The 13,644-nt window shown below is 47.1% G+C and overlaps 1 protein-coding gene across 2 annotated transcripts in view; it reads right to left on the reverse strand.

The window, feature by feature from the left end:
• Positions 1 to 4,873: 4,873 nt before the first annotated feature.
• The window catches only part of LOC144773866 (retinol dehydrogenase 7-like), a 46,276-nt gene continuing 37,505 nt past the window's right edge, over positions 4,874 to 13,644 (reverse strand). For both annotated transcript variants that reach the window (XM_078658953.1, XM_078658955.1), the window contains exons 3-4: positions 6,018 to 6,181; positions 4,874 to 5,426 (exon numbers count right to left, since the gene is read on the reverse strand). In XM_078658953.1, the coding sequence (XP_078515079.1) occupies positions 5,221 to 5,426; positions 6,018 to 6,181 (370 nt within the window). In that variant the 3' untranslated portion in view covers positions 4,874 to 5,220. The remainder of the gene's footprint in view (positions 5,427 to 6,017; positions 6,182 to 13,644) is intronic.

Raw genomic sequence — 13,644 nt, forward strand, 5'->3', positions numbered from 1 at the left:
CGCCTGACACGTAAGATTGATAAGGCTTGTGAGCTATTAGCCAAATCTGCGCAAGTGGCGCCAAACCCTACACCAGGGAATGCCATGACTGATGCTCAGCCCCCACCTTCTAAACGGCCCCAAGACTCAGGCGTCGACACTGATACATTCAGTCGCCTTAAGCAGGTATTCCTGGCCAGTTCTCAGGCACCCACCACCCCTGCTGCAGCAACACCTGCTACCCAGGGGGCAGATGATCAGGGCGGGCGGATGATCAAGGGGACACTGACAATGACGCTGGTCCCTCTCGCCCCTGGCGCCCTACTCGCCTGACCCCAGACTCTGGTAACCTATATGTTGAACCCCGATGACATCCTACACCCTCGGTCATCGGACTGGGCCCCTTCAGAGAAGGTAGCCCAATATGTGGGCAGCCGTTTTTGGCAGCTGTTGGAGCTGGGAGCTCGTAACTGCCTCCGGGCGGAGTGCCCTTGCCCATCACTGGAGAGGAAGGTGGTGGCCACCCCAGATATAGATCCCCGCATGGCTACCTTCTTACAGAAGTTTGTGAAGGATCCTAAAAAGGATATAGACAGGTCTTGGTGGACTTGCCAGGACAAGCTGTTGGATGCTTTGTGCCCTGTCACAACAATTTTAGACATGGCTGAGGAGGCAAAATCCTCAGGTTCCCTTATTTCACCTAATCACCTCTCCTCTTGGGCACAGAGGGTGGTGGTTTTCTCTGAAACGCCAATGCCCCCTGTCTACTGAGCGGCGGAGGTCCCTCTCATTAAGATAGACCCCAAACTTGGGGACCCTTGCCGATTGGGAAGCGGGCCCGGTCGCCCAGGGCGGCTTGTTTGGGGAACCTTTCATCAAGGAGCGAGGGCGGTTTGGCAACACTTTTAAATCGTTAGACAAAGCCCAGTCTTCGATTAAGAGAGTATTTCACCCTCCGGTTTTATATGGGGCTGGGCGAGGTATGGGCCGCTCATAGGGTCGCCCTTATAACAACAGAGGACAAGGCTTCAACCAAGGCCATTACCAAGATCAGGCGAGATTTGGGAACTTCTACCCAGCAAAAGGTTGGCGCTGCAAAGGTCGAGGCGGCAGAGGCTGTGGAGCCTCCAACTCTTCCGGTGAGTGTTCTCCCTTTTTCCCGTCTAAGTGTGGGAGCCCGTCTGGCGTGTTTTTTCCAGTCTCGGACTTCCATCATGGTGATGCCTGGGTATTTCAGACTGTACAAGGGTTCCACATGGAGTTCCAGGGGGATCCGTTGCAGCCAGTCCGACCAAGGCCCCTCTGTTTTTCGTCGGTAGTCGCCGCATTGGTAGATCTCGAGGTGAGCTCCGTCTTAGAAAAAGGGGCTATCACGGAAACTTCCCCTCATCCCAGAGGGTTCATCAGCAACATCTTCCTGGTGGACAGACCAGATGGGGGCAAACAGCCTGTAATCAGTCTTCGGGAGTTCAACGACTGGCTTGTATATCGCCACTTCCAGATGGAAGGGATCCATCTTCTCCGGGATATTCTTCGCCCCAACGGCTGAATGGCGCGCCTCGACCTCAAAGACGCCTACTTGGCAATTCCCATTTTTCTGCCTCACAGGCGTTTCCTTCAGTTTTTTGGGAAGGACAAGACCTTTGAGTTCACCACTCTCCCGTTCGTCTGCCCCTTGGTGCTTCACCAAGGTCCCCCGGCCAGTCATGGAACGCCTTCGATCATCGGGAGTCCGCCTCATCATCTACCTCGACGATATTCTTCTGATGGCACAGTGCCCCAGAACTTTGGTGGCTTAGCTCCAATCAGTAGTGAACCTCCTGCAGGGTTTGGGCTTTGTGATCAACGAAACCAAGTCCACCTTGGTGCCTGCACAGAATGTAATTTTTTTGGGGTTGCCTGATTGACTTGGTAGCATCCTCCCCCAGCCTTCCCTCCATCAAGTTGATGAAAATTCATCAAGAGATTCGGAGGACTCTGACTCAGTCACAAACCTCCCTCCGACAGCTGGCTTGCATTGTCCGCCTGCTCTCAGCATCAATCCAAGCCATCTTCCCTGGCCCCTTGCAAAACCAGGACCTCCAGCGCCTCAAGGCACTGCATCTTCATAGTGGCCTTTCTTACTCGCAAAAAGTTCCACTGTCCGAGGATGCCAGGGAGGTGCTTCAATGGTGGCTTGCCAACATGGAGGCTTGGAACGGGAGAGCGATCTTTGGATCCACACTGAATATTGTTATCGAATCCGATGCCAGTAGATGATGGGTTGCAAGGTGTGGAGAATTCACCGCGGGCGGTGTGTGGTCTCCTCAAGAACAACATCATATCAACTGTCTGGAGCTCTTAGTGGGCTCTTTTGTGATCCAGTGATGGACCCGGGACTCGATACGATCCTGGGTCCTCCTCAAAATGGACAACGTATTGGTGGTCCGCTACATAAACCATCTTGGGGGCACAAGATCAAAGGCCCTCTCGGACCTAGCGGCGCACCTTTGGCAATACAGTCGGGACCACCAGATCTCTGTCACAGCGGAGTATCTTCCTGGACAGGACAATCAGGTGGCAGACTTCCACTTTCGCCATCTTCACGATGCGAGCCTTTGGAAGCTTCACCCGGGGGTTTTCGCAGATCTCCAGAATGTCTGGGACCCCTTCTCAGTGGATCTGTTCGCCTCTCGCCTGGATCACCAGCTTCCTCGCTTCTTCAGATGGAGACCAGATCCCTTGGCAGAGAAGACGGATGCGTTTCTGCAGGATTGGCGGAACGAAACAGGCTACGCTTTTCCCCCGTTTGCCGTGATAACAAGAGTCTCAGCCCAAGTTCGCTGACAAGGGGCGACCTTGGTGCTGGTCACCCCAATATGGAGGCCGCAAGTATGGTTTCCAGTTCTGCTGGAACTTTCTTGGGATTCTCCAATCCCACTCCCCTGTTTTCCAGCCCTCCTGCTCAATCTGGACAAGGATCTTCACCCGCTTATTGTGCAGGGCTCCCTGGCCCTGATGGCATGGAGGATTACCGGGGATGTTGGCCGGTCCCGGGCCTTTTGGGAGCAGCTGAGAAATTCATGTCCAAGGCCTGGACCGACAGTACAACTAAGCGGTACCAATCCACTTGGAGAAGGTGGTACCGTTGGTGTTTTCGACAGGGTTTGAATCCCGTGGCAACCGATGTGACTGACGTTCTAAATTTTTGGGCTGGCCTGGCAAAAGAAGGTTTAGCTTATCGCTCGATCATTACCTTCCGTTCTGCGATCTCAGCAGTACAGTCCATGGTGGACGGTTCACCAGTTGGGGAGCATACTCTGGTTTGTAGGTTGTTGCGAGGCATTCGCCTTTCCTTACCACTGGAACCGAGATACTCTGTCCTTTGGGATGTAAATTAAGTCCTCAACTTGTTCCTGTCCTGGCAGCTGAATAGATTCCATTCCCGCGAGGAGATTTCGGCGAAGTTAGTCATGCTCCTGTGCCTAGTGAGCGAGTGTCGGACGTCCGGGCGCTGGCGTGTCTGGGAGAATTTTTTCCCCTTCAGGGGTTACTTTCACAATCCATAGGCGGACTAAAACGGGCACGAAAACTATTTCCTACCCTTCCTTCCCGGATTCTCCTAAGCTCTGCGTGTTATCTTGCCTTAAGGCGTTTGAGGAAATGTCGGAGGAATTCTGCCCTCCAGGTGAGCAGCAGCTGCTTATCGCCCTTAAGAGGCCTCACAAAGCTGTTTCCTCCCCAACAATAGCCCGCTGGGTCCATTGGGTGATGCAAGAAGCGGGCATCGACATTCGGGTTTTTGGCACCCATTCGGCTAAGGGGGCAATGGCCTCTAAAGCATTTCCCCTGGCAGCTCGTCTGGAAGACATTCTGAACGCTGCAGATTGGTCTTCAGACTCTACCTTCAAGTGGTTTTACTTCAAACCGGTGATTGATATGGCTCACTTGGTGGTGAGTAAGCTTTAAGCAAGCATAATCCTCGCCTCTGGCCTGACATAGAATGAAAAATTTACTAGCTATTGTAACGGAAAGTTTCAATTCTTTTAAGTACTCGGAGGCGAGGATTATCCCACCCAACTATGTGTAACTACCCACCCTCATATCAGGGTAAGTAAAGTGTATTATACTTGATTTTATTCCAGTTGTGGGTTGTGTTGGAATGTGCCTTGTTATTCCTCCTACAGGGCTTAACCTTAGCCACAGCAGTTGCCTTTTTAGTTTTTCTTACTTCCCGCAGGGGACTCAAACAAGCAGGATTCCTGAGGCATTCAGGCTGGCTGTTCAAGAGCATCGAAAGAGGGGGAGTAGGGGCAGACAGAGGATTATGTGTTGTCGGAAGCCCTGTGATTGGTGAGTTTTAACCCAGTTCCATTCCAAATCTGCCTACTCATACACGTGGATATACTAACTGTTTTCGCACATGTCCCTTATGCATTCAGGAACTGATTATACCTGGCCGTCTTTTCATCTGTCTAGCTTCACCTTCCCTAGCCTTCCGTCCACCAGCGCTGGGACGCCCTGTTGTTGGGGCAGCCAAGCGCTATGCAAAAATATCTAACATAACTAATATCCACAGTGCTCCTCAGGCGAATCAAAAAGATCTCCAGCAAGGTGTTACGTCGTGGGGCCTGTTGGGCATCGCAGCGCCAGCCCAACGAGGAGCAGGCCTGATGATGCAGCATGCCACCTTCAGGTCAGTGAAGGCACTTGCTTCTAAGAGCAGATGCGCCTACTGACCAGTGACATTCTAGACCCTTAATATGTGACGTAGAATTTCTATATCGTAATGGTGTTCCCCATTGTAATTGTTGAAATCACTTAGTAGACTGTATACTGGACTGTCCAAATCTCCTTGTCCTTCTACGTTTAAGATGTATTTTTATGGCTGTATTGTTATTGTTTTTTAGCTCGTTTTTATTTGCATTTTCTTAAGTACAAGATACATTGCATAAATCAGTGCTCATGATAGACATACATCTCCGACATCATGGCTCGTTGCCAAGCCACTGAAGGTACAGTGGAAACGAAAGAAGAGAGACAAAAGTGTGTTACAATATATAAACAGGAAATTTCAGGTGAGCATGCATATACCAGTTACTTTGAAAATTTAGTTTTACAGGGCATGTATTAAAATCTATTATTTCTTCTATCAAACAAGTGCAGACCTATTGCAGAAACATCAGAGGCTACAGTGACATACGTTGGTATCTTCATGGATTTTTCTTCAGAAAACCAACATTGTCCTTGATTGGGCATGATTTAGTCCTTCTTTGGTAAGAAGGTAAGCAGTGGGTCAGCCCACGATGTTGGCATGTAGGACAATGGAAGGTAGTACAACTTAGCATACCAGCCAGCAGAGTAACGGGTCCGCGGATGTACTGCCGTCAGGGCATGTTCCATACTGTCCGTGACCAGATGCAGCTTGGGTGTTGTCAACTGCGTCATTTTATGCATGTATTTACAGTCTGTGGAGATTAAAAAGAATATGTTAAACCAATTCTAACATCTGATAACGAGTACATAGAATAAAGAAGAAGATGGCTCACATCGATGAGCCAGTGTGCACCAAAAGATTAAGAAATCTTTGGGTGGGGGGGGATCATGCTCAATGATGAGTGTTTTTCCCATAGATCTTTCAGAGATATAAGCAATATTGGAAACTTTTGACTTATTTGGCCAGATTTGATAATTTGTTATATAAGCATATATTTTCTAATATTTCTAATGTGAATTTGTTTAACTGAAAAAAAAATGTTTTATTTACTGTGGCAAGGTTCTAGGAATATGGCTCTCAATCACTCCCTGATACTTTTTACCTTAGTTTATCCCAATTGTTTAGACTCTCTTTGTAGCTGAAACTGTGCCCCAGTTTGGAAGTCTATCACTTAATGGTCTCCATTCAGATTTTAGGAATTGTCATCCCATAGAAAATGTAGCCACTTTACTTCCCTACCTTGTTGACTTTCATCTGCTAAATAAAGTTCAGGACACCGGTAAAAAGACTATGAGAAGCTTCTTTCCCATCAACGTCCCACTTCAGATTAAAAAGCACTTACAGGATTCAAAGTACGACAGCCCGTAGCTTTGCTTCACCTCCACTGGAACAGCATTCCAAACGTGCTCTAGGCTTCTGCGAAGGTTCTCTGGATTCAGAATATTTGTCCTGAAGAAATCTGGCTCGATGATGGACACCTTCACCCCAAATGTTGAAAGCTCACGCCTATCCCCAAAAGAAGAAAGAAAAGGAGTGAGATTGCCTGCCACTAGATGTAAGGAACTAGGGCACCTGTTTACACACTCCCTATTGCAGAGAGGGAACACCTGTCCAAATACCACCTATAACTGAAGTGGCATGGATATCTGCCATATATAACAAGAAGTAATAGATTGGGATGATAGGGCCCGAAGAAATAAAGCTTGTTTTTCTTGAATTCCTGAAAAAATGGAAGTGAATAATGAAGTGAAGAGCTTGCTACTAATATTAATACCATGGCCACTGAACATATCTTTTGAGCATCCCCTTGAGTTGCAGAGAGCTTACAGGATTCGGTCAAGAACGTCCACCTCAACCCTTGAATCTAGACCTAGACCGATTATTGCATACCTCCTATGTCATGAATAGGATTTCCAAATACTATCAGCTGCTCATAAACATGACTCTTACGACTTAGAAGGCCATCAAGTATTAATTGCTGCAGACTTCCCCACTGAAATCAATGCCAAATGAAAAGCGTTCCTGCAACTTAGGTCAAGACTTCATAAATGGGATATCAAATATAGGGCCAGATGTAGGTAGGGTTTTACCGGTCGGTAACGGCCGAATTCGGCCGTTACCGACCGGTAAAAGGAATTTGAGATGTAGGGGGCAGAATCGGTAAATTTACCGTTCGGTAAATTTACCGATCGGTAATTTTACCGAATCTGTAAATATACCGGTCGGTAAATTTACCGACCGGTATATTTACAGAATCTGTAAAATTGATATGTAGGTGGGACTCTTATGAGTCCCACAAGGCCTAAGAAATCGGTATTTTACCATCAAATTCAATTTGATGGTGAAATACCGATTCAGGTGTGCATGCACATGTGTGCATGCACACCTGTGCCATATGACAGGCAGACCTGCCCTTAGGGCAGGTATGCCTGCCATATGGCCCCCGAACCTTTTTTGGGGGTGCTAGAGGGTGTCAAAGTGACACCCCCTGCACCCTTGCCAAAAATCGGTATTTACCGATCGGTAAATGCCGACCGGTAATGCCCCATTCATTCCTATGGGCTTCAAAGCCAATAGGAATGAATGGAGCATTACCGGTCGGTATTTACCGAATCGGTAAATACCGACTTTTAAAGAATCGGTAAATCCACATCTGGATTTACCTACATCTCGGTACTTCATATTTACCGACTCTTAAATACCGAATCGGTAAAATTCGGTATTTAAGAGTCGGTAAATATGATTTACCTACATCTGGCCCATAGTCTTTTAGAACCTACCACAATGTGGATCACAATGGATGGGACATCAAGGGGATTACACAGAGCCTGAGGATCTGGTATGCTTCCTGGACAGTTTAGATGACCAACTCATGGATTTAACACCACCACCACTGAATGAAACTACTATGAACAGTCAACTTCAATTACAGAATGATCCACAAATCCATCATACTGGTAGATTACACGTCTGTCCCTTTAAGAAAGAGGCGGACAGTAATAAATTGGTCCGCTGTGTAGAGATACTCACACAGGAAAATTTCATAGACAAATTGAGATAACCTCTAAAGTCATTCACGTCCTTTGATAAAGTAATTGATGATAAACATTCCACTGCAGCTTCTTCCAGCTACATACATATGTACATGCTATGTTTAATATAATTGTATTACTGTTTTACTGCAATTGTTACCTATGATGGATATGATTCTCTCCTTGTCTCATAAATTGTTGTTTAATATACCATGTATAGTTGATACTGTATTTGTATATGCAGACTTTCTCCTGGATGGACGTTATAACTCTATGGCTTGCTGTTTTCTCATAGTTTATTTGCCATGAGTAGTATTCTTTTCTCCCCTACGGAGTCTATGTCTCGAAATGAGGTTTAGATCCACCAATGAAAGATACACATTCTTTGTTCTGTAGTGTTCTTTTTCTATTCTAGCAGTTAGAATGTTTTACTTACACCATTTAGAGTTTAGTATTAACAATATTATTTTTTTTTTTAACTTCCTTTTTAGTAAACAAATGCTTCAGACACTGTGCAGTACAATACATAAATAGAATGAAACATGACAAGTAGAGGTTTAAAGAGCTCATTCTGCGACCATTTACAATGCAATATACAGTCATTACATAGGGCTATCTAGTTCAACCTTCTAAATCTCAACAATACAACCTACCTCTCATCGCCTTCAAAGTTGTCCTTCTCTGAGTTAACTCCTATATTGTATCCAAGCGTCCCAGATTGTTTCCAATTTGTGAGGGCAACCTCTACACTGATAGATGGTCTTCTCCACCCTTTAGCATCAGTCTAGGTCTTTTTTCCAGTCCCCAATTTTTGAAGCCTGACCCGCTCCCCATGCTCACGCAATATTCCTCTTTGTCACTCCGTCTGCCAGTCTAAGCCATATTTAGGCATATTTCGACCAGACTATCTCTCCCATCACTCCCAGTATATGCCATTATGCATCAACCAGGACCTGTAGGCCCACTATTGTTGTCATCTCTCAGGCAATTCCTCCCCAATGCTGTTGAATTTTGGGACAGGGCCATAGAATGTGGAAGAAGGTGCCCATCTCGCCACACCCTCTAGTGCACCCTCTAGCGCACCCATACAATGCTGCAATGTCCTAGGGGCATATGATCTGTGTTGGATCGAAGATGGATCAGTCTGAACCACACCCTTATAGCAATTTCCCTGGGGTTCTGTATGGCTTCCGCCCAATCATCATCCTTGAGAAGCTCTACGTCTAATGCCCATGCCATCCTTAAGGGGCCCATTTAGTCGGGGAGTTATTCATAATTTTTTGGTATATTTGGGAGACAGCTTTATTGATCATTGGAACAACTAGGGGTCTGTATTCTAGAGTGGAGTATTCTAGAAGTAGTTCCCCCTTCCGACACATGGCATCTGAGGGCGCATCTGAAGTTCCCCCCATCTGATATTTCGTCTGTAAGTTCCCAAAGTCGATCCTTGTTCCGTCGCGCCAGACATCTTTCAAATGTTCTATCCCGATGAGCCCCTACTTTTGGAAACCTTTCAGATACCAAACCTCACTCAGCATATCGCAGTCCCAGAGTGGAGTCTACAACGTTAACCTAGTGCCCTACCCTAATGTTTCCGTAACTTTCTTCCATGCACGCACTACCGTCTGTGTGTGGTCAGGAGCGACTTGTCACATGTCTTACTATATAACAAGGTTTGATAGCCGCCTACTCCCACATTTTAGATCTGTGTACTCTTCCGTGTCAGATAGACCGGAGGAGGACTCATGTTTGTTGTTACGAGATAATGTGCTCCCGTGCCTGTCTGTGGCGGATAGGGACCTTATGGATGCTAAGATCACTGCAGATGAGGTGGCGTTGGCAATGCGTTCTCTGCATTCTGGTAAGGCGATGGGTCCCAATGGTCTCCCGATTGAGCTCTATAAGCTTCGCCCGAATAGGATTGCTCCGTATTTGAGAGATATGTTTTTGGAGTCCCGAGATCGTGGTCTCCTCCCTCGTGAACAGAGATTGGCTTCGATAGTAGAGATTCACAAGGAAGAAAAACCTAGGAATAGCTGTGCCTCGTATCGGCCGATCTCATTGTTAAATGCTGAACCTAAGATTCTTGCTAAGTTGTTGGCTAATAGACTGATAAAGGTTATTTGTGATCTGGTTCACCCAGATCAATCGGGCTTTATCCCACACAGGAATACGGCGCTGAACCGTAGGCGTTTACACGGAGTGCTCGCGAAGGCCTCGACATTGCGTGAACCGGCTATTTTGGCGGCATTAGATGCCACGATGGCGTTTGATACTGTTGAATGGCCGTATTTGTGGGCGGTATTGGCTAAATTCGGTTTCGGTTCCAATTTCATTGGCTGTGTGCGTCTTCTCTACGCAGACCCTCTCGCCCAGATTGTAGTCAATGGTCGCGTCTCGGAGCCATTTTCTCTCGGGCGGGGTACTCGCCAGGGTTGCCCGCTGTCACCTCTCTTATTTGCGTTGGCCCTCAAGTCTCTGGCCGCTTTGATCCGCTGGGAGCCCTCGATGAAGGGTATTAACTGGTCTCCGCAGTTTGATGACCATATCTCATTATATGCAGACGACATCTTGCTGTATTTGACCTCCCCCAGGAAATCCTTAATAGTACTCTGTGATGTTCTGACCTCCTTTGGCAGAAACTCCGGCTTGGTCATTAACTGGGCGAAATCCTATTTATATGTCCTTAGTGGCGAGATACCGACCCCACCACATAACTGTCCTATCCAGATAGCACAAGATGGGTTCCGATATCTCGGAATTTATATTTCGATGGATCCGGTGGTTCGATACGAGAGGAACCTTCTCCCTCCTTTGACTCGGCTAAAGCACGATGTTGCGAGCTGGCGGAAACTTCCATTGTCAATGCTTGGGTGTGCAGCCCTTTTTAAAATGATGTCACTCCCTCGTTTTCTATATGCCCTTCAAAACACACTTGATATCGTCCCAGCTAGTTACTTTCATTCTGTGGAGGAGCTACAGCGTAAGCTTTTGTGGGATGGAAGACCGCGTATTGCGCTGGCCAAACTAACACTCCCGTGGTATGACGGAGGCATTGCTCTTCCTGATATTAAGAGATATTACTGGGCTTCACAGTTGAGTGCTATCAATCATGGTATGTACGGCCCTGAATTAAACCCTGGTTTTGCCATGGATAGGTGGTTACTTCCTGGCGGCAATTATTATAGAGCTTTGTACTCTGGATCGGTGATGAAAGCTTTGACAGGGCCAACCAAGACGGCTGTGTGGATCTGGCGCGACGCCACTAATTCGTTAGGGTGGCAGGACCGTCTGACTTTGGCTACCCCGCTTTTTGGCTCTGATAAGTTCGGCAAACTGTGGAACACTAAGGGGTTTGACAAATGGGATCTTATTGGCATTTCCAAAGTGGGAGACCTGTGGGTGAAGGGACAGGTGAAATCGTTTGTGGACCTGCAGGCCGAGTTTGAATTGGGAGAGACGGAGTACTTTCGTTACGTTCAGATTCGGCATGCGCTGACGTCTGTCTTCCCGGAAGGGGAGGTGATACCGGAGTCTACCCCCTTAGAGGATCGTATTTTGGACGGCCATGTGCCCAACAGTACTATTTCCCTAGTGTACAAGAAGCTGATTAATCAAAGGGCGGACCTTCTATTGTGGCTGCGTGAATAATGGACCCATGACGGCCTTGAGCTTGATGATGAGAACTGGCAATCGGCGGTCTCCTCACCAAAGGAGGTGACGATTCCAGCACGATTGAGATTAGTCCAGCTCAAAATATTACATAGGATATACGCCACGGGTCCCCGTCTGGTCCGTATGGGCTTTTCTGAGGAGGGTCTGTGTCGTCGGGGTTGTGGTCAACTGGGGACGTTCCTCCATATCATCTGGGAATGTCGGGAGGTATAAGATTATTGGAGAAGGGTACATGAAACGATGCAGGAGGTCACGGGCGTGGCTCTCTTACCGGAGCCCAGACGTTGCTTATTAAATGTTTGGGAGCCCACTGATCATAATGTGGCACAGACTCAGTGGGTGACTCTAGGGGCCATGATAGCTAAAATGAACATTGCACAACTGTGGGGGTCCCAAAGGCCTCCTACACTTGATGTATGGGTAGAAAACATGGATTGGTGCATGTTCAGAGAGAAAACTGTACTTGGCTCGGGGTCGCCCCTGGAAATGGCATAAGATTTGGGGCCCTTGGAACCGATATAGAGGAGATCTATGTGCTCCACCTGAGCCTGTGGTCCCTGATGTTTTGCTTTCCCCCTGACCCCTTACTATTATTGATAATTTTGTAGGATTTTTCTGCTCCTTTCTCCTCCCCCCTTCCCCCTTCAATGTAATGTTTATTGTAATGTTGGATGATATGATGCTCTACCCTTGTTGAGTCACTGCAATCTTATATCCTGTAAATGCCTTGCTTTGTTTTTCTTCAATAAAAAGAAATATAAAAAAAAAAAGTCTGTGAAAAGTTTATGGACATAGAGCAGAATGTCATTCGCGTAGAGGGATACTCCCCCTCCCAGCCACCTCTACGTCAATGCTTTGTACAAGCAGGTCCCCCGTACCTACACCGCCAGTGGTTCGAGTGCCAGCATGAAGAGCAGAGGGGAGAGTGGTTATCCCTGTTGCATGCCCCTGTGCAGCAAGAATGGCCTAGAGATTGCCCCATTCACATGGGCCGTTGCCAGCGGGGCACAATATAGGAGTTAGACCCAGGCCCAGAATTGCGGCCCAAAACCCATTCTGGAGAGAACCACGAGGAGATACGGCCACTCAATACTGTCGAACGCCATTTGCATGTCTAGTGACAGGAGCATGGCAGCCTCGGTCGGTTGATTTGTTACCATGTGCATTACTCCATACAGGTGGCGAAGATTCAGTCTGGTGCTTCTGTTTGGCATAAATCCTGACTGATTAGGGTGGATTACTGTATGCATCACCGGGCAAAGGTGGTTGGTTAGCACCTTTGCCAGTACCTTGACCTCAAAGTTGAGTAGAGAAATGGGCCTGTACTCACTACATAGCTCGGAGGCTTCCCTTTTTGGGATGACTACGATGGTCGCAAGCCTCAGATTCTCTGGCAGCTGCCCTTCTGCCTTCGCAGTAAGGAGCATATTTAGCATGTGTTGGGCTATGCTCTCTGCTACACATTTGTAAAGATCTGCAGGGATCCTAATCGAGCCTGCTGCCTTCCCAGACTGCAGGTCCCCAATAGCCCCAACTATTTCTTCTTTCGGCAGATCGCTGTCAACTGCCTCCATGTCATCCGTCGAGAGTACCGACAATGGAATGTTGCTGAGTAGTTCGATACTGTCATTACCTGACCTCCCAGAGACCGATTGGTATAGCCCCTCATAGTAGGCTGTGAAGGCCTCCGCTACGTCAGTACTTGACCTCCTTGGGGCCATCGGGAGTCTGCAGCTCGGGGACCCAGTGTAGTGTAGTTCCTATATTCCTAATAGGCTCTGCGCATTGGAATAATATCTTCAATAGTATAGACGTAGGTCAGAGGTTAACTAGGTCTTCTACTGACGATATTAGACTTAAAGTTTTGTGTGCCAGCTAGCTCAGAGTTCACTAGAAACTTTCTCGAATAGGCGAGGAGGAGTTTAACCTCCCTGGATAGACAAGAAGGGATTTAGTTTCTGACAACCATAGAACATGACAACTTTGCTCTCCCTAATCAAGAGTATATCTCCAGAGTCGTGTGAAAACAAAAGACAACTATTTTACTCAGTCAGTACGTGCATACTTAGTTCCACCAGTTTGTAGAGAAAGAAGAGATGGGCGTGTTCAATAAAAGATGTTATTTATTGATCAGTCTCTTTTTCTCATACAAGAGAAATGAATCGCTACAGTTGCAATACTTAAGGTTAAGTAGAGTGCATACAGTAAAAGCAGGATTATAAAATAATACTGTAAAAGCATTGATATGGTTTCTTAGCCATA

This window comes from Lissotriton helveticus, chromosome 1_1 (genome assembly GCF_964261635.1).
Source record: "Lissotriton helveticus chromosome 1_1, aLisHel1.1, whole genome shotgun sequence".
NCBI classification, from domain to species: Eukaryota; Metazoa; Chordata; class Amphibia; order Caudata; family Salamandridae; genus Lissotriton; species Lissotriton helveticus.